Source organism: Stenella coeruleoalba, assembly GCF_951394435.1.
Source record: "Stenella coeruleoalba genome assembly, chromosome: 7".
Classification (NCBI taxonomy): domain Eukaryota; kingdom Metazoa; phylum Chordata; class Mammalia; order Artiodactyla; family Delphinidae; genus Stenella; species Stenella coeruleoalba.
The window spans coordinates 79,041,251-79,065,288 of NC_137153.1; the positions used below are offsets into that span (position 1 = coordinate 79,041,251).

Here is a 24,038-nt window from a genome sequence, read left to right on the forward strand (position 1 = left end):
ACGTCAGGGAGATTCAGACAATCACTTTTACTCAGTCTAGAAGGAACAACATTAAAGCAGGCTTTTTAGTAGCTATCTGAGATTGATTTGCCTGGTTGTCGGAGGTGAGATTGTTTTTGCTTTGCAATATAGATTTATTTTTCTGTGGATGTGTCACAGTAATAGCATATTTCACATTCTTTATCGTTAGGGATTTTTTTGTCTTAGAAAATGTTTTGATTTAACATTTTTATTTGAAATGTGAAAATAGTTTTTGTTTTACTTTTTAAATTTTAAATGGCAGTAGGTCTGGAATCTCAATTTTGCTCTAATTTGCTTTTCTGAGGCTGGGATTTATTGCCTTATACCTATAAACATCTTTTTTCAGAACGAAGTTTCTGTGTTCATTGAATAAAAGTCTGCTTAATAGTAGTAAAATTGTGAAAAACTCAAGGTATACGTTTAATAACACATTTCCCTTGTCATTGTCCAAGGTCTCTTCTTTATTTCCTTTATAATTCTTACCATAATCTCTAACTATATCGTTTGTCTCATTTGTCTATTTATTATTTATCTACTCCAACTTGAACGTAAACTTTGTGAAGGCCAGACTAAGTATTTTCTCGTTCCCTGATGTAGGCTCAAAATCTAGAAAGCATATAATTAGCATTGGAAAATTAAAAACAAACTAATAAAACATAAGTGAATGAATGAAATGTTTTGACAGTTAACAGATGTAGAGAAATGGTAATGGAACTGATATTCCTCTAGCTATTATGGGATAGAAATCATTATATAACAGATACATGTTGTACAGAAGGACTTGTAGATAACTCAACTGGGGCAAGTATGCATTAATAACTGAATCTTACACAGAAGGGTGAAAATTCTCCAGCTGTTCCTGTGAATGAAGAAGCCATCTTAAACTTCCATGTCAGTCAAGTCTTCAGATGCATCTAGCCCCGGTGGACATCTGACTGCAACTACATGGGAGGCCCCAAAGGAGAACCACCCAGCTGAGCCCGGCCAACCCATAGAACTATGAGCCATAATAATAATTTTTTTTCAGATGTTAAGTTTTGGGGTCGTTCATTTGTACTATATAGGAAAAAGAAAAAGATGGTAGTATAAACCACATTTATTGATACTAAGGAATTTCTCTCTTTTTCTAAGAAGACACTTATTTTTTGGTCCGTTATAAATATCAGACCTCTTCTTTGATTATATAAAAACATAAAGACTAGATTATACCTGAAGAATTCATGTCACCAGGAAAAAGCAAAGATTCATGGGTGTCCAAGTGGTCCGTTTTTTTGGTCCGTTATAAATATCAGACCTCTTCTTTGATTATATAAAAACATAAAGACTAGATTATACCTGAAGAATTCATGTCACCAGGAAAAAGCAAAGATTCATGGGTGTCCAAGTGGTCCGTTTTTTTGGTCCGTTATAAATATCAGACCTCTTCTTTGATTATATAAAAACATAAAGACTAGATTATACCTGAAGAATTCATGTCACCAGGAAAAAGCAAAGATTCATGGGTGTCCAAGTGGGCTATTGTGTTGACAGGAAAGCAAAAGTGAACTCACATTTTGTCTGTGACCCATCATGACCATGTGAGCTTTGCCCACCCTATCTCTTCTGATATGATCACTTAATTTTAAGAATAAGAATGTTGACACACTGATAGTATTATTCCCTCTTCTCAGAGTTTCTATACCACAATTATTACAGGTTTCTTATAGAACTAATGTATTTGAGGTAATGATGTATTAGAGGGCCTGGTGAAAACCCTTCAGAACTTTCAGGAAGTTGAGTCAGTAATCTCATATATCCAGAGAGAAACAAAGTTAAAATCTGAAAAGACTGTTTGAAATTCCATATCCCGTTAATTTTTATGTATCATTCTAACAGACTAACACATCTTTTTTTGTCCTTTTAAGCATATCTACTTCAGTGTCCTTTTTTGAAACAAAAATTAGGGGAACCACTGTTAATATTTAAACCAAATTTATGCTGCTCTCTATGTTAACATTAAATACATTAAATATGTTCTGTTAGGAAAGTTCAAGTAGTTCTTGTTCTGGAAAGGGATGAGCTATCTAATAGCTCTGGACATAACTTGAATATGCGCAGCTTCACTGTCATGTGGATTTGACCCTCTCTTCCTCTTCCGTCCCCCTGTATCCTCTTCCTCCTACATGTGTTTCATTTTGTGACTTGGTCTTGATTGAAAATATCCTTTGGGAGCATCTAATCTATGGGCGTTTGAGGAGTTGACTCAGGGAAGAGGAAGTGGCTTTTACTGTTCAGAAGTTCTGCAGGGTCCTGGAAAGGAACACATCCTTCAATAGAAATTTGAAAATAAAACTGAAATATAATAGGACTTGGAAGTAACCTGCATGTATTGTCTGTTTGCTTCTCTGTCCATTCATTCTTTGTTCATCCATCTGTGCTTCTGTCCATTTGTCCATTCGTCCATCCACCCATCCATCTATTTAAGAGAAAGTGATTGTGTGGTCAAAACCTGAATGGCAGAATGATTGAAGGTTTGGGAAGATCTTATATAGGTTTATTCCTATTCTTCATTATTTTTCTAACTGTAAAATGGATTTTTTTCTCACCTGAAAAATAGTTGCCTCTACTATTATGTTCCATAAGAATATTGCCATTTATGAAATAATGTAAATGAAGAAACATGACATATTAGTAAGGGTATATTCACATATCTTCAAATGATATTCAGATTCTTCCTCTTCGACCTTAAATGTCTCTAATATAACAAAAAATTGTTTTCTATCATTTTTTTCTCAAAATTTCTTCTGTGACTTTGAAAAAATAAAAATAGTGGAGCAACTGAGTTCTGAAGTCAGTTGGTTAGGCTTATCCAAACCATACTGCATCCTACTCATTTTAAAGAAAAGGAAAAGTTCTCCAATCTGAGCTGTTCTTCCTGAGATCTTGATGAAAAAAGAAGAGACAGGAGTTTCTGAGTCAGATTTATGCCTAAAGGGGACAAGAGAGTGAAGAGTTCTATGCAAGCAGAATTTTGTAAACAATGTAAGCAAAGAAGTTACATTTTAGCAAGGAATGAAGTTTGCTTCTTGCTAATGTTTGCATAGTTATTAAATAATGCAGCTCAGTTGCTTCTCAAATTCATTTTCATGAGCTCCAATGTAGGAATTTTTTCTTGGTTTTATAGGCACTTAAGGAAAAATTTCAATTGAGATCATCCCTAAACAAATACAACTTTTTACTAATTGCACAATTTGGGCAAAGAATAATATATTAGGAATAATGGGTGCTTGATTCATAGTCAGGAAAAGTCATTTGGTAACACAGAGTTTCTCCTCAACTCATGGAAGAATTTACTGCATGACCTACAAGGAAAGACAGTATTAAAATTGAGCCATTGACCGGATACCAGAGAAGAGTCAAGAAGTGTTTACTTCCATCATGCCCTGTATTGTTCCAAAGGAAACAGACCTGTACCCCTGAATTCCTCTCCAGCCAGGAGACATTTCCCACCAGGCCTGTAAGGGGATAATAGTTCATGTGTCACCGTGTTGCATCTCTTTTCACATCTTCTGCCAGGAGTGTTGAGCATTATTAGCGGGGCGTTCGCATAACCAATACCCCTAAATGAATGTTCTTTTTCCTTATGTAATTATTTGGCCCCTGCACATTTCCTATGTTACTTCTTGAATCTTTTTGTTGGTAAAGTTGAATAAGCAGGTGCCCTATTATGAGCCATGAGAAGGCAAAGATTTGTAGGTCTTATTTGAACCTTTTCTATTACCTGCATTTATGTCTTAACTACGTAAATTATCTTCTTCTGCATTTTATCTCAGAATTTACTTCTGCCTTCTCTCTTGAATAAATATCAATTCATTAACTGTCGAGTATTTTTTACTATGAACTCTAGAGGTTATAAAGATGCATAATACAGACTTCATTATTAAAAGTGGCTTATAATTTCATTGAGAAGATAAAACCTATATACAATCAGAAATTGCTGATATGAGGGCTGGATGGGATGAGCAGGAAAACATTGGGCTTCCTACGAAGCGAATAAATCACAGGGATCTTAGAATTTGCTTTAGGATTGTGTGTTTGATACATTAAGTGTCCTTACTGCTCTCTTCCTCCTCAATTATACAGCCAATTCTTCTTCTCTTCTTGATAAGCTATTTCACCTTGATTCACTGAATTTTTTTTTTCCGGTCTTTCTGGTTTGACTTACTTCCCTCAGACTTATAACCTCATCTGTTAGCTAACTTTTGCTGTGTAAAGATCATCCCCAAGATTTTGTGGTTTAAGACAACAGCTCTTTATTAGATTTATGATTCTGCATGTCCGAAATTTGGGCTGAACTCAGCTGGCCAGTTCTCTGGTATCATGTTGGCTCGCGAATGCGTCTGTGAGCCATTCTAGGTCAGCTGGTAGCTAGCTAGTCTAGTGTGGGTTTAGCCAGGACAGTTTTATGCGTTCCACGTGATCTCCCATCTTCTAGCGGGTTACCTTGGCTTGTTCACATGGCAGCCAGGAAGGATTATAAGCAAAAGGGTGTGGGAGGTGTGGAAACGGATCACTGTTACTTCTGCTACACTGTTTTGGCCAAAGCAAGTCACCAGGTCTGCCCAGAATCAAAGGGTGAAGAAAAACCTCCTTGCTTCATGGGAAGGATTACATGTGCCGTAAGCACAGGGAGCTGTGGAGAATTGTAGCCATTTTTGCTCTCAGCCACACGTGGTCATGACCTTGAATTTGCTAAGACCATCATATTTATACACTGTATGCTACCCTTAGGGATTTTTGAACTTTGGGGCAACAAGTGGCACTAGACAGTGTATGTTCATTGCCAGATTGCGGAGCAACTTGGAGGCGAACACGTTAGTGCTTTACAGATGAGAAGAAGATTTGAGGTGGGAAATAACAGCACGATGCCAAAATTTTAGGAAGAATTCACTCATGGGTCTGGGGAGAAAGACACTTTAGATCCACATAGGCAGTCACTACAGGCAACTCCTGCTTGGATGTTATTTAAATTCCCATGTTTCTAAAACTGAGCTCAATATTTTCATTCTCCAGGCAGATTTTCTCCTCTTCCCGTGTTTCTTTTCTCAGTAAGTGACCCTATCCTCTGATCTATAGTCCAAGCCAGATATTTGATCATTCCTCATTCCTCTCTCTTCTCTCACCATACCCATTCACTGTCATTATCAACAAATACGAAGAATGCCTGCTGTGTATCAAATACTGTAGTTTCCATGGTCCCACTAATCTCGACCACTGTCATTGCTCAATCACTAGAGCTCTCTCCCAGTTAATTGGTCTCCACACTTTCCTTTATGTTCTAGGGGACCCACAATGACTTTTTAAAACCCAGTCTGTTCATTTAACTAGTATATAATTATTGAACTTCTATGTGTTAGTGTGAATACAGAAATAAATAAGGCAAAGTGATTGCCTTCACGGAGTTTACAGTCCAGTGTGGGAGACAAACAATAAAGAGACAAACTGATAGATAATATAGTAGTTATGAATTCTATGAAGGAAAGGCAATCAGAGTCAAGGGTGGAGAATGACATAGAATGCTATTTCAGATAGGTTTACTAGGAAGAGCCTCTCTTAGGAGGTGACATTTGAGCATAAGAGAGGCAGCCACGTGGATACCCGAGGAAGAACATCCTCGTGTGGGAGAATAGCAAGTGTCAAGGCCCTGAGATGACAGTGGGTTGGGATGGGACAGGATAATGGGGTGGAGTACAGTGAGCGAAAGACGAGAGGGGTGGGGCAAGAGGACAGGGAGATGGCGCCAAATCAGGTCACGAGCCCTTTGCAGGCCATGGAATGGACATGGGGTATTATTGCAAGTGTGAGGGAAAGTCATTGGGAATTATTGGGAATATTTATGGAGAATAACTCTGACATAGTTTACAATGATCACTTTTACTTCTGTATGGAAAATAGACTGTAGAGGAATAAGAGATGACAGTAGCTTGAATCGGTTCGGGGCCGTGGAGATGGTGGGAAGAGGTCAGGTTCAAGAGCTGTTTGGAAGGATTCGCTGATGGGTTTATAGAGAAGGAGAGCAGCTATAGATGCTCTGGTGTGGGGGAGACTGAGAACCCTGGCCATGAGCGGCTTTGGAGGGGTCAGAGCAGGTGGAGATCAAGTGGGAATTAAGTTTGAGATGCACTTTTAGGCATCCAAACCATGCCAATCCCTATCTTAAAACCCTTACATGATTTTTCATCGAATTACGATAAAGTTCAAAATTTTTTTAAAAAAACATGGCTTATAGGAACATTTACAGTCTGGCCCCCGCCTACCTCTCCAGTCTCATCTCTTTCCATGTTTCTCATCTCCCCCCACCTCTTGCATCTGTATCCTCCAGCTGTACTGAATTTCTTTCAGTTCTTTGAACACTCCAGTCTCTCTTTGATTATTCCACACGCTTATCGAAAATAAACACATCCTCTTTATCCCCTGCTCGCCCTCTCGCTAGTCAACGTATATTTGGGAGCTTAGATGTCATTTTCTCTCGGAAGTGCTCTCAGCCTTCCCACGCTTCCCCCTGACTGGTTTCCATGTTCCCACAGTACCCTGAGAACCCCTGTTATAATACTTGTGTTTTTGTAAAAAAAAAATTTTAATAAAAATTCCTTGTGTGTCCGTCACACAGACTGGAGTTCAAGGACTTGAGCACAGTGACATTGCTCTGGCCAGTATAATAGCCAGAATATAGTAAGTGCTTGATAAAACTGTTTTAATGCCAGGAGGATAGATTGAAAGCCTAAAACTAGGTTAGAAAGATTAAAAGTAGTGGAGCAGAGCCAATGGCCTGAACTGCAAGGTGCTGTGAAAATGGAAGGAAGCAGGAGAGAAGGATATGTGGTTTCAGACCCAGATTTCCAGAACCTGACTCAGTTTTTGCATCTGAGTAATTTAAGAATGGTTAGAACTGTGGCACATGCAATGGACCATACATGTAAAGGTAAGCTTGATCTTAGTGTCTCAGAAATACCCAGTAAGTTTCAGAGACTGATTACCCTTTAGCAACATGGCCGGGTAATATAGCTGAAGCCAATTCTGCAAACACTAAGACAAGACATGTAGAGATTCCTTAAAGGAAACAAGATTTTTTTTGTTGGCTTATTGGTTTTACTTTGTTAAATGTTTTTAGGACTGAAAGTTTCTAATTCAAAATGTGCTAGGGTTGGAAAGATTCAAAGAGGATCACAAAATTTACAAATGAGAGAAATGTGGTCCACTAAACTAAATTCATAGATCATCCAGTTACCCTTTGGCTGCTCTGTGAAATTCCTTTTCTTTTAACAGACTAATATTTTAAAGAGAAACTTTAACTTCACAGCAAAATGGAGGAGAAGGTACAGAGATTTCCCGTATACCACCTACTCCAACACATACACAGCCTCCCTCAGTATCAATATCTACCTCCAGAGTGGTCCATTTGTCACAGCTGATGAACCTACATTGACACATCATACACCCTAGATGTATAGTTTACATTAGGGTTCACTCTTACTGTTGTACATTCTGTGGGTTTGGACACATGTACAATGACGTGTATTCATCATTCTAGTTTCATACAGAGCATTTCCACTGCCCTAAAAATTCTTTGTGCTCTGCCTATTTATCCCCTGATCCTCAATCCCTGGCAACCACTTATCTTTTTACTTTCTCCATAGTTTTGCCTTTTCCAGGATGTCATATAGTTGGAATCATACAGTGTTTGGCCTTTTCAGATTGGCTTCTTTTACTTAGTCATATGCATTTAAGGTTCCGCCATGTCTTCTCCTGGCTTGTTAGAGCATTGCTTTTTAGTACTGAAGAATATTTCATTTTCTGTGGCACCACAGTTTATTTATCCACCTACTGAAGGGCATCTTGATTGCTTCCAAGTTTCGGCAGTTATGAACAAAGCTGCTATAGATATCCCTTTGCAGGATTTTGTGTGGACATAAATTTTCAACTCCTTTGGGTAAATGCCAAGGAGCACAATTGCTGGATTGTATGGTTAAGAGTATTGTTTAGTTTTGTAAGAAACTGCCAAGCAATCTTCCAAAGTGACTGAACCATTTTTTTTTTATTCCCACCAGCAATGAATGAGAGTTCCTGTTGCTTCACATCCTCACCAACATTTGGTGGTGTCAGTGTTCTGGATTTTGGCCATTCTAATAGGTGTTTAAATCTACATTTCTCTGCTGACATATGATTTGGAACATCTTTTCATGTTCTTATTTACCTTCTGTATATCATCTTCTTCAGTGAGGTGTCTGTTAAGGTCACTGGCCCATTTTTTAATTGGGTTATTTTCTTATTGTTGAGTTTAAGAGTACTTTGTACATTTTGGATAACATTCCTTTATCTTTTGCAAATATTTTCTCCCATTCTGTGGCTTGTCCTCTCATTCTCTTGACATTGTTTTTCACAGAGCAGAAGTTTTAAATTTTAATGAGGTCTAGCTTTTCAGTTACTTCTTTCATGCATTATGTCTTCAGTGTCATATCTAAAAAGTCATCACCATACCCAAGATCATCTAGGTTTTCTCCTATGTTATCTTCTAGAAGTTTTTTTTAGTCTTGCATTTTATATTTAGGTCCATGAGCTATTTTGAGTTAATTCTTGTGGAAAGTGGAAGGTCTATGTCCAGATTCTTTTTTTTTTTTTTTTGCATGTGGATGTCCACTTGCTACAGCACCATTTGTTGAAGGGACTATCTTAGGTCCATTATATTGCCTTTGCTCCTTTGTCAAAGATGTGTTGACTATACTGCCTCAATTTTTTGATGCTCAACTATGAGTAGAATTTTAGGAACTGGATTTATTCTCGTTATCCTCTATTTGAGTATATTCTGTACAACAGCCTTTCTTCTAATATTTTCTATTTTCTGATGTTTCTTTGGTATTAAGTGGGACATCCTTAAAATTTTGTAAGTGAGAAATGATCTTCTGTCAAAATTATATTATGGTAGATGTGATCCGTTCTAACAAAGTTGGAATACTGGTATAAATACATAGGAGTAAAACATGGTGATTCATAGGAGGTCATTTGACCGATGTGCCAGAAAATAACTGGACACTGTTCTCTTCTCCTACACCCCATCCCTGATCTCCAACCACCAGCTGAGACCCCCAGCCACAAATGTAAAATATTCAAATCATTCTAGCTATCCTTACAAGGATGAATTGCCCTTTCAAGTTTGCCTAACCTGTCTCTCCAGATAATGAAGAGAATCATCATCTCATTATTTTGTAGTAATCTATTTCACCATTTTTTTTTTAAACCAAGGTCATCTTCTGTAAACTGTTAGGAACACTGATGCCTCCTATGAATGTGGAGGCATCCATTTGTTACATATTTTATCTTCTTCAACCTTCATAACAATTCTCTGCATTCAAACTACAAATCAGATTTCAAGAATTTAGGTAACTAGAAAAAGTCATACAACTGGCAGGTAGCAGAGGTGGAATTTAACCTTTCCTCTGCCTGATTCACCTAGCTAGTATCCCTTACTTGCTATGCTGAGTTTGGTGGTGTTGAAACGTACTAGGCTTCCTTGGAAATTCTGGAAAGTTCATAAATTGAATAATCATTCTTGGATAAATGTACATTGGATCTATTTTGGCCAGGGATATCTTTTTTTTTTAATGTGTGTGATAACAAAGGTTTTGAAGTCCATCAAAGTGGCCCATAAATATAGTAGTAAATGTCTGAACAAAGGTTTTGAAGTCCATCAAAGTGGCCCATAAATATAGTAGTAAATGTCTGAGAACTTCCCTAGCTTAATTTAGATCTTCTAAAATCTGTGAAGGCATCTTCAGTTTTGGGGTCACAAAATCTCTACTTCATAGATCCCAAGGAGAGCCCATCAGCTTATGGGCTCACAAAAGCTCAAAGTCCTCTTGCTTCAGGTAGCCCTGAGAACGAAAGGTTAAAAAAGATCTTCTCCAAAGAATTGCAAGAGAGAGTAACACCAGCGTCTGAAACTGCAAAGGAGAGAACTAATCCTAGGTACTTCCCAGTGGTTCCCAAGTGTGGTTGACCCTTGAATAGCACAGGTTTGAACTGCACCAGTTTACTTATATGTGGAATTTTTTTCAGTAGTAAATACTATAGTACTACACAATTCGCGGTTGGTTGAATCTGTGATGGGGAAAGGCAGATACAGAGGAACCATGCATACAGGTGGCCAGCTATCAGTTATACGTGGATTTTCAACTGCGTGGAGGGTCAGTGCCTCTAACCCCTGCATGGTTCAGCTGTACTGAGAAGCAGATGGCAGACCTATGGGAAGTGATGACTTCATCAGAAATGGAGCAGGACCAACAATGGTGTGAGCTGTTCCCGGTGGTGTGCTGGGTGACCTTCCAACAGCTCGTGAAAGCTTACTGTTACACATTCAGGAATTCTGCAAGCATGGTAGCTTAAAACTGGCCATGATGTGAGTATTTACACCATGGAAATTGGCAAACACTAGAAATAAGAGATTTTCTTTTCAAAGAACTGATTTACCAGCACGTCATTGGCTCTTCAGTAAAGAAGTGAGCTCCCTGTTATTGAAACTGTTCAAATAGAAACTGATGATTTGCTAAAAGATGTGTTGCAGTAAGTGGAATAAGGAAACATTAGAAGGCCTCTAAAGTCTTACCCAACTAGGTTCCGCCTTGTCACTTGAATGTACTGATCACAGTGCTAAGACCAGTGAGATTTCTATTATTTGAATTTCTTTACTGGAGCTATACTGTCCAACATCCACTCCTAATCTGCTCCTTATCTGAGTCTGCAGTGTTTTGCCCTCCCCTGAGCCCTTTTTGTTTCAACTTCTAACAGAAGAGTTTCCATAGACCATAGGGCTGCTTGGTTTTGAATCCTAATTCTACTATTGACCAGCTGTTTGACCTTTGGAAGGTTAGCTAGGCTAAGTCTCATGTTCTTTAGCTGTTAAAAGCAAATGATAAAAGTACCTCTCTCCAATAGTTGTTCTGACTCTTAAATGAAGCTAGTTCATATAAAGGGATTAGTACAATTCTTGGCCATACTAAGAATCTCCTACATGTCAGTTCTATGTCCACTTAAGAGGGTAATGATTCTATTTTTTTCCCATTTCTTAGAGCTTTTTGACTCCAAATTTTACAAAAAATTCCAAGCGTATTTTTACACTTAGCTAACTAGATATGTTTCTGAATTTGTCTATAAAACAGATTTTTAAATTTTTATTTTATTTATTTTTATTGAAGTATAGTTGACTTACAACGTTATGTTAGTTTCTGGTATACAGAATATATATAAATTATTTTTCAGATTCTTTTCGATTATAGGTTATTACAAGATATTGCATATTGTTCCCTGTGCTATGCAGTAGGACCTTGTTGTTTAGTTTACATAAAGTAGTGTAGGGAGAACCTTCAAGGTGGTGGAATGGTAAGACGTGGAGATCACCTTCATCCCCACAAATACATCAAAAATACATCTACATGTGGAACAACTCCTACAGAACACCTACTGATTGCTGGCAGAAGACCTCAGACTTCCCAAAAGGCAAGAAACTCCCCACGTACCTGGGTAGAGCAAAAGAAAAAAAAAAAAAAAAACCACAGACAAAAGAATAGGGACAGGACCTGCACCTCTGGGAGGGAGCTGTGAAGGGGGAAAAGCTTCCACACACTAAGAAGCCCCTTCACTGGTGGAGATGGGGGGTGGCGTGGGGGAAGCTTCAGAGCCACAGAGGAGAGTGCAGCAACAGGGGTGCAGAGGGCAAAGCGGAGAGATTCCCGCACAGAGGATTGGTGTCGACCAGCACTCACCAGCCTGAGAGGCTTGTCTGCTCACCCGCTGGCCAGAGTGGGTGGGGGCTGGCAGCTGAGGCTCCGGCTTCGGAGGTCAGATCCCAGGGAGAGAACTGGGGTTAGCTGTGGGAAGACTGCCTGAAGGGGGCTAGTGCGCCACAGCTAGCCGGGACCTGCCTAAGAGGCAAGAGACCATTGTTTTTGGGTGCACAAGGAGAGGGGATTCAGAGCACCACCTTAACAAGCTCCAGAGACAGATGTGAGTCGCGGCTATCAGCGCGGACACCAGAGTTGTGCATGAAACACTAACGCTGCTGCTGCAGCCACCAAGAAGCCTGTGTGAGAGCACAGGTCACTATCCACTCCCCTCTGGGAGCCTGTGCAGCACGCCACTGCCAGGGTCCCGTTATCCACAGAAAAGTTCCCTGGGAGAACACATGGTGTGCCTCAGGCTATTGCAACATCACACCAACCTCTGCCCCTGCAGGCTCACCCTGCATTCGTATCCCTCCCTCCCCCTGGCCTGAGCTACAGCCCCCTCAGGCGACCTACATGCAGAGGCCGGGCCAAATCCAAAGGTGAACCACAGGAGCTGTGTGAACAAAGAAGAGAAAGGGAAATTTCTCCCAGCAGCATCAGGAGCAGCGGATTAAATCTCCACAATCAACTTGATGTACCCTGCATCTGTGGAATACCTGAATAGACAGCAAATCATCCCAAAATTGAGATGGTGGATTTAGAAGCAACTGTAGACTTGGAGTTTTTTCCTGCATCTAATTTGTTTCTAGTTTATGTTTATCTTAATTTAGTATTTAGAGCTTATTATCATTGGTAGATTTGTTTATTGATTTGGTTGCTCCCTTCCTTTTTTTGTATATATATATATATTTTTTTCTCTTTTTGTGAATGTGTATGTGTATGCTTCTTTGTGTGATTTTGTCTGTATAGCTTTGATTTTACCATTTGTCCTAGGGTTCTGTCTGTTGCTTTTTTTTTTCCTAGTATAGTTTTAGCACTTGTAATCATTGGTGGATTTGTTTATTAGTTTGGTTGCTCTCTTCTTTCTTTTTCTTTTTCTTTATTACTTTTTTATTTTTAATAATTAAAAAAAATTTATTTTAATAACTTTATTTTATTTATTTATTTATTTTTCTTTCTTTCCTTTTTTTTTCTCCCTTTTCTTCTGAGCTGTGTGGCTGAGAGGGTCTTGGTGCTCTGGCCGGATGTCAGGCCTGAGCCTCTTAGGTGGGAGAGCTGAGTTCAGGACATTGCTCCACCAGAGACCACCCAGCCCCACATAATAGCAAATGGCGAAAGCTCTCCCAGAGATCTCCATCTCAAAGCTAAGACCCAGCTCCACACAACGACCAGCAAGCTACAATGCTGGACACACCATGGCAAACAACTAGCGAGACAGGAACACAACACCACCCATTAGCAGAGAGGCTGCCTAAAATCATAATAAGTTCACAGACACCCCAAAACACACCACCGGATGTGGTCCTGCCCACCAAAAAGACAAGATACAGCCTCATCCACCAGAATACAGGCACCAGCCCATCCACCAGGAAGCATACACAACCCACTGAACAAAGCTTACCCACTGGCTGCAGACACCAAAAACAATGAGAACTACAAACCTACAGCCTGCAAAAAGGAGACCCCAAATGCAGTAAGTTAAGCAAAATGAGAAGACAGAGAAGTACACAGCAGCTGAAGGAGCAAAGTAAAAACCCACCCAACCAAACAAATGAAGAGGAAATAGGCAGTCTACCTGAAAAAGAATTCAGAATAATGATAGTAAGGATGATCCAAAATCTTGGAAATAGAATGAAGAAAATACAAGAAACATTTAACAGGACCTAGAAGAACTAAGGAGCAAACAACCAATGATGAACAACACAATAAATGAAATTGAAAATTCTCTAGAAGGAATCAATAGCAGAATAACTGAGGAAGAAGAACGGATAAGTGACCTGGAAGATAAAATAGTAGAAATAACTACCACAGAGCAGAATAAAGAAAAATGAATGAAAGGAATTGAGGACAGTCTCAGAGACCTCTGGGACAACATTAAACACACCAACATTTGAATTATAGGGGTCCCAAAGGAGAGAAAAAGAAAGGGACTGAGAAAATATTTGAAGAGATTATAGTTGAAAACTTCACTAATACGGGAAAGGAAATAGTCAATCAAGTCCAGGAAGTGCAGAGAGTCCCATACAGGATAAATCTAAGGAGAAACATGCCAAGACACATATCAATCAAATTATGAAAAATTAAATGCAAAGAAAAAATATTAAAAGCAGCAAGGGAAAAGCAACAACTGACATACAAGGGAATCCCCATAAGGTTAACAGCTGGTTTCTCAGCAGAAACTCTGCAAACCACAGGGTGTAGCAGGACATATTTAAAGTAATGAAAGCGAAAAACCTACAACCAAGATTACTCTACCCAGTAAGGATCTCATTCAAATTCGACAGAGAAATTAAAACCTTTACAGACAAGCAAAAGTTAAGAGAATTCAGCACCACCAAGCCATCTTTACAACAAATGCTAAAGGAACTTCTATAGGCAGGAAACACAAGAGAAGTAAAAGACCTACAATACCAAACCCAAAACAATTAAGAAAATGGTAATAGGAACATACATATCGATAAGTACCTTAAATGTAAATGGATTAAATGCTCCAACCAAAAGACATAGACTGGCTGAATGGATACAAAAGCAAGACCCACATATATGCTGTCTACAAGAGACCCACTTCAGACCTAGGGACACATACAGACTGAAAGTGAGGGGATGGAAAAAGATATTACACACAAATGGAAATCAAAAGAAAGCTGGAGTAGCACTTCTCATATCAGACAAAATAGACTTTAAAATAAACACTATTACAAGAGACAAAGAAGGACACTGCATAATGATCAAGGGATCAATCCAAGAAGAAGATATAACAATTGTAAATATTTATGCACCCAACATAGGAGCACCTCAATACATAAGGCAAATGCTAACAGCAATAAAAGGGGAACTCAGCAGTAACACGATACTAGATATCAATTACAGGAAAAAAACAGAAAAAATACAAACACATGGAGACTAAACAGTACCCTACGAAATAACCAAGAGATCACTGAGAAAATCAGAAAATACCTAGAAACAAATGACAATGAAAATACTACAACCCAAAACCTATGGGAGGCAGCAAAAGCAGTTCTAAGAGGGAAGTTTATAGCAATACAATCCTACCTCAAGAAACAAGAAAAATCTCAAATAAACAAGCTAACCTTACACCTAAAGCAATTAGAGAAAGAAGAACAGAAAAACACCAAAGTTAGCAGGAAAGAAATCATAAAGATCAGATCAGAAATAAGTAAAAAGAAATGAAGAAAACAATAGCAAAGATCAATAAAACTAAAGGCTGGTTATTTGAGAAGATAACCAAAATTGGTAAACCATTAGCCAGACTCATCAAGAAAAAAGGGAGAAGACTCAAATCAATAGAATTAGAAATTTAAAAAGGAGAAGTAACAACTGACACTGCAGAAATACAAAGGATCCTGAGATGTTACTACAAGCAACTATACGCCAATACAACAGACAACCTTGAAGAAATGGATAAATTCTTAGAAAAGCACAACCTTCCGAGACCGAACCAGGAAGAAGTAGAAAATATAAACGGACTAATCACAAGCACTGAAATTGTGACTGTGATTAAAAATCTTCCAACAGGGCTTCCTTGGTGGTGCAGTGGTTGACAGTCTGCCTGCCGATGCAGGGGACATGGGTTCGTGCCCCGGTCCGGGAAGATCCCACATGCCACAGAGCGGCTAGGCCCGTGAGCCTGTGCTCCGCAACGGGAGAGCCCACAACAGTGAGAGGCCCGTGTACCGCAAAAAAAAAAAAAAAAAAAAAAAAAAATCTTCCAACAAACAAAAGCCCAGGACCAGATGGCTTCACAGGCAAATTCTATCAAACATTTAGAGAAGAGCTAACACCTATCCTTCTCAAACTCTTCCAAAATATAGCAGAGGGAGGAACATTCCCAAACTCATGCTACGAGGCCACCATCACCCTGATACCAAAACCAGACAAAGATGTCACAAAGAAAGAAAGCTACAGGCCAACATCACTGATGAACAAAGATGCAAAAATTCTCAACAAAATACTAGCAAACAGAATCCAACAGCAGATTAAAAGGATCATACACCATGATCAAGTGGGGCTTATCCCAGGAATGCAAGGATTCTTCTAGGATTCTTCAATATATGCAAATCAATCAATGTGATAAACCAAATTAACAAACTGAAGGAGAAAAACCATATGATCATCTCAATAGGTGCAGGAAAAGCTTTTGACAAAATTCAACACCCACTTACAATAAAGACCTTCCAGAAAGTAGGCATAGAGGGAACTTACCTCAACATAATAAAGGCCATATTTGACAAATCCATAGCCAACATCGTTCTCAGTGGTGAAAAACTGAAACCATTTCCTCTAATATCAGGAACAAGACAAGGTTGTCCACTCTCACCACTGTTATTCAACATAGTGTTGGAAGTTTTAGCCACAGCAATCAGAGAAGAAAAAGAAATAAATGGAATCCGAATCAGAAAAGAAGTAGTAAAGCTGTCACTGTTTGCAGATGACATGGTACTATACATAGAGAATCCTAAAGATGCTACCAGAAAACTACTAGAGCTAATAAACAAATCTGGTAAAGTAGCAGGATACAAAATTAATGCACAGAAATCTCTTGTATTCCTATCCACTAATGATGAAAAATCTGAAAGAGAAACTAAGGAAACACTCCTATTTACCACTGCAACAAAATGAATAAAATACCTGGAATATACCTACTTAAGGAGACAAAAGACCTGTATGCAGAAAACTATTAGACACTGATGAAAGAAATTAAAGATGATACAAACAGATGGAAAGATATACCATATTCTTGGATTGGAAGATTCAACATTGTGAAAATGACTATACTACCCAAAGCAATCTACATATTCAATGCAATCCCTATCAAATTACCAATGGCATTTTTCACAGAAGTAGAACAAAAATTTCACAATTTGTAATGGAAACTGAATCGATCCCGAATAGCCAAAGTGATCTTGAGAAAGAAAAACGGAGCTGGAGGAATCAGGCTCCCTGACTTCAGACTATACTACAAAGCTACAGTAATCAAGACAGTATGGTACTAGCACAAAACCAGAAATATAGATAAATGGAACACGATAGAAAGTCCAGCGATAAACCCACGCACATATGGTTACCTTATCTTTGATAAAGGAGGCAAGAATTTAAAATGGAGAAAAACAGCCTCTTCCATAAGTGGTGCTGGGAAAACTGGACAGCTACATTTAAAAGAATGAAATTAGGGACTTCCTTGGTGGCACAGTGGTTAAGAATCCACCTGCCAGTGCAGAGGACATGGGTTCAAGCCCTCATCCAGGAAGATCCCACATGCTACGGAGCAACTAAGCCCTTGCGCCACAGCTACTGAGCCAGTGCTCCTAAGCCCGTGCTCCACAACAAGAGAAGCCACCGCGATGAGAAGCCCATGCACCGCAACAAAGTGTAGCCCCCACTCTTCACAACTAGAGAAAGCCTGCACGCATCAATGAACACCCAGCACAGCCAGAAGTAAATAAATAAATAAATGTATTTTAAAAAATGAATGAAATTAGAACACTCCCTAACACCATAGCCAAAAATAAACTCGAAATGGATTAAAGATCTCAGTGTGAGGCAAGACACTATAAAACCCTTAGAGGAAAACATAGGCAGAACACTCTAGGACATAAATCACAGCAAGATCCTTTCTGGCCCACCTCCTAGAGAAATGGAAATAAAAACAAAAATAAACAAATGGGACCTAATGAAACTTAAAAGCTTTTGCACAGAAAAGGAAACCATAAACAAGACGAAAAGACAACCAACAGAATGGGAGAAAATATTTGCAGATGAAGCAACCGACAAAGGATTAATCTCCAAAGTATACAAGCAGCTCATGCAGCTCAATATCAAGAAAACAAACAATCCAAAAATGGTTAGAATACCTAAGTAGGCATTCCTCCAAAGAAGATATACAGATTGCCAACAAACATATGAAAGGATGCTCAACATGGCTAATCATTAGAGAAATGCAAATCAAAACTACAATGAGGTATCACCTTACAGCAGTCAGAGTGGCCATCATCAAAAAATCTACAAATGCTGGAGCGGGTGTGGAGAAAAGGGAACCCTCTTGCACTGTTGGTGGGAATGTAAATTGATACAGCCACTATGGAGAACAGTATGGTGGTTCCTTAAAAAACTAAAAGTACAACTACCATATAACCCTGCAATCCCACTACTGGGCATATAACCCTGAGAAAACCGTAATTCAGAAGGAGTCATGTACCACCACGTACATTGCAGCTCTATTTACAATAGCCAGGACATGGAAGCAACCTAAGTGTCCATCTACAGATGAATGGATAAAGATGTGGCACATACATACAATGGAATATCTCAGCCATGAAAAGAAATGAAATTGAGTTATTTGTAGTGAGTTGGATGAACCTAGAGACTGTCATACAGAGTGAAGTCAGAAAAAGAAATACCGTATGCTAACAGATATGTATGGAATCTAAAACAAAACAAAAAATGGTTCTGAAGAACCTAGGGGCAGGACAGGAATAAAGACGCAGATGTAGAGAATGTACTTGAGGACCCGGGGAGGGGGAAGGGTAAGCTGGGACGAAGTGAGAGAGTGGCATGGACATATATACACTACCAAATGTAAAATAGATAGCTAGTGGGAAGCAGCTGCATAGCATAGGGAGATCAGTTCCATGCTTTGTGTCCAACTAGAGGGGTCTCATAGGGGAGGTGGAAGGGAGATGCAAGAGGGAGGAGATACGGGGATGTAGCTGTATATATAGCTGATTCACTTAGTTATACAGCAGCAACTAACACACCATTGTAAAGCAGTTATACTCCAATAAAGATGTTTAAAAAAAAGAGAAGTGTGTATCTGTTAATCCCAAGCTCCTAATTTATCCCTGTCCTGCCTCCCCCCTTTAGTAACCGTAAGTTTGTTTTCTATATCTTTGAGACTGTTTCTTAAAACAGATTTTTTGTGTATTTAATTCTGCTTTCTTATTAATGTTGTAGAGTCAGAGATGCAGTCTTATGAACCACTTTATCAATGGAAATGAGCAACAGATGTTTTCAATGTTAGCAGACTATTGGCAGCATATAAATTGGCAGTTCATTGGAGACCTTAAGAACCTGGAAAAGTTTAAAAATAATGACACTGAGGGTTCCGACCCACCCCCTAGTCTGAAGAAAATGGTGGTGAGAGCATAACAAAGGTGTTTATTTTGGGTATAAACTGTTCTTTCATTTAGCAAACATTGTGATATGTTTATAAAGACACAAGAGAAGTAGACACACCCAGAGTGGTTTATAAGCAAAAGAGCTCATAACCCTGGTATGGAAGAGGCCTTTTCTAGAACTCACAGGATAATCTCTCTAAAATTTCATTCCTGAAAAGAATAAAAAGTTTTTACTGATAAGGAAATGAGAGACCTAGGTAGTAACCATTGTTTCTGTAGATATTTGCTATTTTGTGTCCTTTGTAAATAGTTTGTCATCTGTGCATAGACCATTATTGAAATACAGGACATTATTCAGAGCTGAAGGTGCCTATATTTACTCTAAATATTTGTCTTACATATACAGTGCACGTATGTGGTTTTCATCAGCTTTAAATATGCCGGAAATTTCTGACTGGCCCCTTTTGTGAATACCAGCCTCGGGACTATATGGGGTAACACAATTCCAGAAACTAGTCTTCAGAGATCTGTGCCAGAGCAGGAATTAACATGGAGGCTGAGGATGAGGAAATCATGGCTAATACGTGTTCCTTCTGCCTTTGGGTAATGCTGTAACATAGATTGCCGTCAAGTAAATAGAGCCCAGTTTAAAGAGCATTTTGATCAGGCAGTGAAGGAAATGACTAATTCCTTTTCATTTGGGCTGCACTGACTGGCATCAGTATTTTCTGTAGTTTTTGCTCTTTGGTTGCCTTGAGCTTATGAAACAAGTCTGGACTACTTGAAATGGGTATTAAAAATCTAAAGATAGGGTCCTCGTTTAAGGGTCCACTGATCTTATTACTCATTTTCCAGAAACACCCCTGGCTCTGATCATCTTTTTTTTTTTTTTCTTTGACGTTTTAGCTACCTGATATATTAGATTATCCAAATGAAAGTATCAATTCGATATTTCCCCTCCTTCCCCTTCTACCAATACCATGTTGGCAGATGGAAAGAAAAAAAGTGGTGCAAAAATATTTAATGGTGAAGTCAGATTCAACAGAAGCAGAGGTGGAAGAAAGAAACCTAACTGCTCCACTTTGAACACACATGTTTTCCATACACGGTGGGTTTTCTTCAGCTTTCATAATTACAATTTCAGGCAGCATCCCTCCACTCCAGGACAGTTATCCATGTGTGGGTGACCCATTTCCTGTGCATTTCCTTCCTCCCACCCACCTCTTGGCCACATTAATGCTACTTTGTGTCACAAACGATACCACAGGTGGCCAGAGCAGGTTTTGAAAAAGAAAAAAATGAAATGGAAACCTGTGAGGGTTGCTTTGTGTTAAATTAAAATATTTGGTGAGGAGAGGCCCAAACTCTTGGCTAGAATGAGACTTCCGAAAAACATGGGCATTTTGTAAATCTACACTGTTTCTTTCATGATCTGTTAACCAAGCATTAGCTGGTTAGATATCTCTGACGAGGTTGGAAGAGCAAGCATTTGGCAGATGTGAACTTGGATATAAAGTGGAGAATATGCCCTCCCTTCTGGTGTGTAATCGATAAGCCAGTATTGACTGAAATCCTAGATCAGACTTGGTTTAATGCATAGTCTTCTAGAGGCTTACAAAGGAGACAGAATTCACACACAAGATTCAACACTCAACCACAGTTCAGCAGAATTCAGTAAGTTGGGGTTGGACTGTGTAAAACAGAATGTGTGTTGGGTGTGTGGTGTGTTGTGTGGTGTGTGTGTGTGTGTGTCTGTGTCTGTCTCTCTTCATTCCTAAGTTCAGGGAAGGGGAAGAGCTAGCCAAGTGGGAGGCAGTAGGTCCTGAGCTGTGCTCCAAAAACTGGGGAGAGAGGGGAGAGTGGAATTGGATCAGTGTAGTAATAGATGGTGGTGCAGGGCCTCAAGTGCCAGAAAGAAGTCAAGAAAGTGACAGAAAGTTACAAATGTTCATAAAATATATAAGCCCCTATTTTCAATGAAATTGATATTATCTGTGATGAAAACTGGGTACACCATTTGTTAGAATGAATCCATAAAACTACTCAAGTGTGTTTATGATGTTCGACAAAGGTATTAGAGGTATCTGCCACTAGTTAGCATCTGATTTTGAGGGGTAAAGTTTGGAAAGAGGTGAGCTTCCATTTCGGTTGTACTTAAAATAAAAGTCAAGTCATGGCTGCAAAGCCTGGGATGACCTGACCTCTGTTGCCCATTCTGATCTGCTACCTTTTATGCCATTTTCCTGCTCATCCACTAAGCTTCAGCTAGACCCCATCTTCTTTCTCTTTCTTCAATGCACAAATCTGTTTCTCACCTTATGGTCATTGCATTTGCTGTGTCCTCTACCACGATAAGGTCTAAGCTCTTGGGCAAGCCAGTTCTTTCTCATCAGTCATATCTCAACTCACAATTCACTTTCTCAGAAACTGGGATCTTTTCTGTCCATCCCCCCGCAGAGAGGTGTGTACTCAAACAGCTCAGCATTGACCGCCATATTACCCTCTTTAATTCCTTTAAGACATAAGGAGTGTTCTGAATCGTCTTCCTTGTTTTCTTTATCATCTGTGTTTCCCCTTTAGAGAGGTTATGAGGACAGGGACCTCATCTTGCATGTTCACTGCCATATACCCCAGCATGTAGTAAGTGCTCAATAAAGTATGTGTTAGATGAGTCAGTGGCAGTGGGGTCTCCATTATGCTTAGAGCATACAGATCTCATGTTCTCTTGCCCTCTTGAAGTGCTGAACTGTTACAAAGCAGGAGGGAGATAGTGAATGTTGTGGACCACTGCGTTGCCATGGCAGTAGGCTACGGCACATCCCTTTTCCTTTGTTCCTCTGCTGAGCCTTAAGAACCTGGAAAACACCACTCAGAGGGATATTTCATAGAGATGGACTTTGAAGGGGTAATTGTGTGGGTTGGACGAATGCTAGTCAATTATATCGGGAAGAACTGCTGGTTTACTTTATTTATCGATGTGTTTGTAGGTTGTAGCCATTGTGGAATGAAATCACTACACCTAATGAGCTAAGATTCGATGCCTCTTCAGCCTGCCCTTCGAAGCCCTCACACACATTTTCCTGTGCCTGTCCCCTGTCTGGACCCTGCACTCTTCTCTCCCTTCTCAAAGTAGCACTGAATAAGTATGTTGGCTCCCTACAAATTATGAGACAACACTCATTGTTAATTTGCTGAAAGAAGTTTGAAGAAACTGTTATTTTTTCTCATTAGTGGGTTTCTCACAGCAGTGGCACACCTCTGGCTGGCACCGTACAGAAGCTGCCGAGGCTGTTTTTACAGCCAGGCTTTTCTAGGTGCCTGTTTAAGAAACGATAAGGTATATGTTCTTCAGTTATCTAGTTTGGGTTTATAAGTGAAATGCTACAGTGCCTTTTCATGTGTCATTAATACATGCTAACAATAAAATGGGTGCCCCTGTTATTCTGCTGTTGAGATATACTTTATTTGTCATGTTTTTCCGAAGGTGTTAGAACAGGGCAGAACTGGCAGGAGAGATTTCTGTCTTGCTTTCCTTCCCCACATCTCTCCTTCCTCCCTTCCCTTGTTGTCATATTGGAGATCTGCGCTTCTACTTGAACAGACAATCCGCCAAATTCCTGTTAATTTAATGCCTTGTCTTAAGAAGTAAGTGATTTTCCAGCCTCCTCACTGTTTGGTAATCTGCAACGTCCAGTTCTCCCTCTTACACCTCTAGCACTGCAGTGACAACACACATCCCTGCCAGTCAGACATGAATATCGAAGGAGCCTGGAAGAGAGGCTACACGGGAAAGAACATCGTGGTCACCATCCTGGATGACGGCATTGAGAGGACCCATCCAGACCTGATGCAGAACTACGTGAGTATTTGCTGTGGTCAGAGCAGCTTCCCTCCTGGGAAACAATGGAACTCATGTTAGGATGCTCCACAAGGGGGAAAACCACTGAAAAATGCAGCCAGCGGGTACAGTAGGCTCTGCATGTTGCTCCCATCTTATAAAGGATGCACTCTTGGAGGACAGGAAGCAGGAGGTAAGGCTATCCCGCTGTCCGCTTTTGTGTGCCTTTGATGTTCTGATGACAAAATGCAGGTGATAAGGTAGCGGAAACCGGTTTCCAGCACCCTTCCCTTGTGCTACTGAGAACATCCGCTCTTCTCAGCAATTCATCCATGCAGCCAGATAGCACTCCTTGTTTCCTTTATGGAGAAAGCGTGCTTAGAACCCTTCTCAAGTTATTCTGCGAGTCTCTTTCTCTCTCTGCCTCTCCCTTTTTAAAGGGCAATAATGAAGAGCCTCCCAGAAGTCCTTAGGAATCAGTCAGTTCCCTTGCTTAAGAAAGGACTGAGATTCCAGGACTCAGAACATAAGGTGAGCCCAGGGTCACAGAGCAAGTGAAAGGGCTGAGACTCAGTACTTTCATTGAAAACCACAGTCTTGATACCCAGTGTCCACTGGACACTCGGGTCGGTTTCTGTCCCTGGGGTCCCCTTTACCACTGTGATATTTCCTGCCTGGATATAGGTCCATGACCCCTCCCTCTTCTACTCTCCAAACGCCTCCTTTCCATCAGCTTCTCCTCCCTAAGTTTGGTTAAAAATACCATAATTATCTCCCAATATGCCATTCTCTGCTCAAATTTGTTTCTCATGACACCTTGGTGTTCTCCCTGAAATATCTCTTTTGTTACTTAAGCGCCTGCAGTGACTCCTCTTATCCGCAGATGCAGCTCTCTGATTTCTGTCCGGGCTCAGCAGACACTCCTGCTGGATCCCACTCACACCAGTGCCTTCTAAGCTCTTTTCTGTAGACGACTACTTCCACCAGAGCACTGGTTTATCACCGCACACCCACTAGGACTTCAGTCACTTTGACCTGTGTCCCTCTCTGTTCCTTCATAACTCCTTT

At 39.8% G+C, this 24,038-nt stretch overlaps 1 protein-coding gene across 6 annotated transcripts in view; it reads left to right on the plus strand.

Annotated features, from left to right (window-relative positions):
- Positions 1-24,038, plus strand: part of PCSK5 (proprotein convertase subtilisin/kexin type 5) — a 318,106-nt gene that overhangs the window by 97,718 nt on the left and 196,350 nt on the right. For all 6 annotated transcript variants that reach the window (XM_079925980.1, XM_079925981.1, XM_079925984.1 and 3 more), the window contains exon 4: positions 22,848-22,991. In XM_079925980.1, the coding sequence (XP_079782106.1) occupies positions 22,848-22,991 (144 nt within the window). The remainder of the gene's footprint in view (positions 1-22,847; positions 22,992-24,038) is intronic.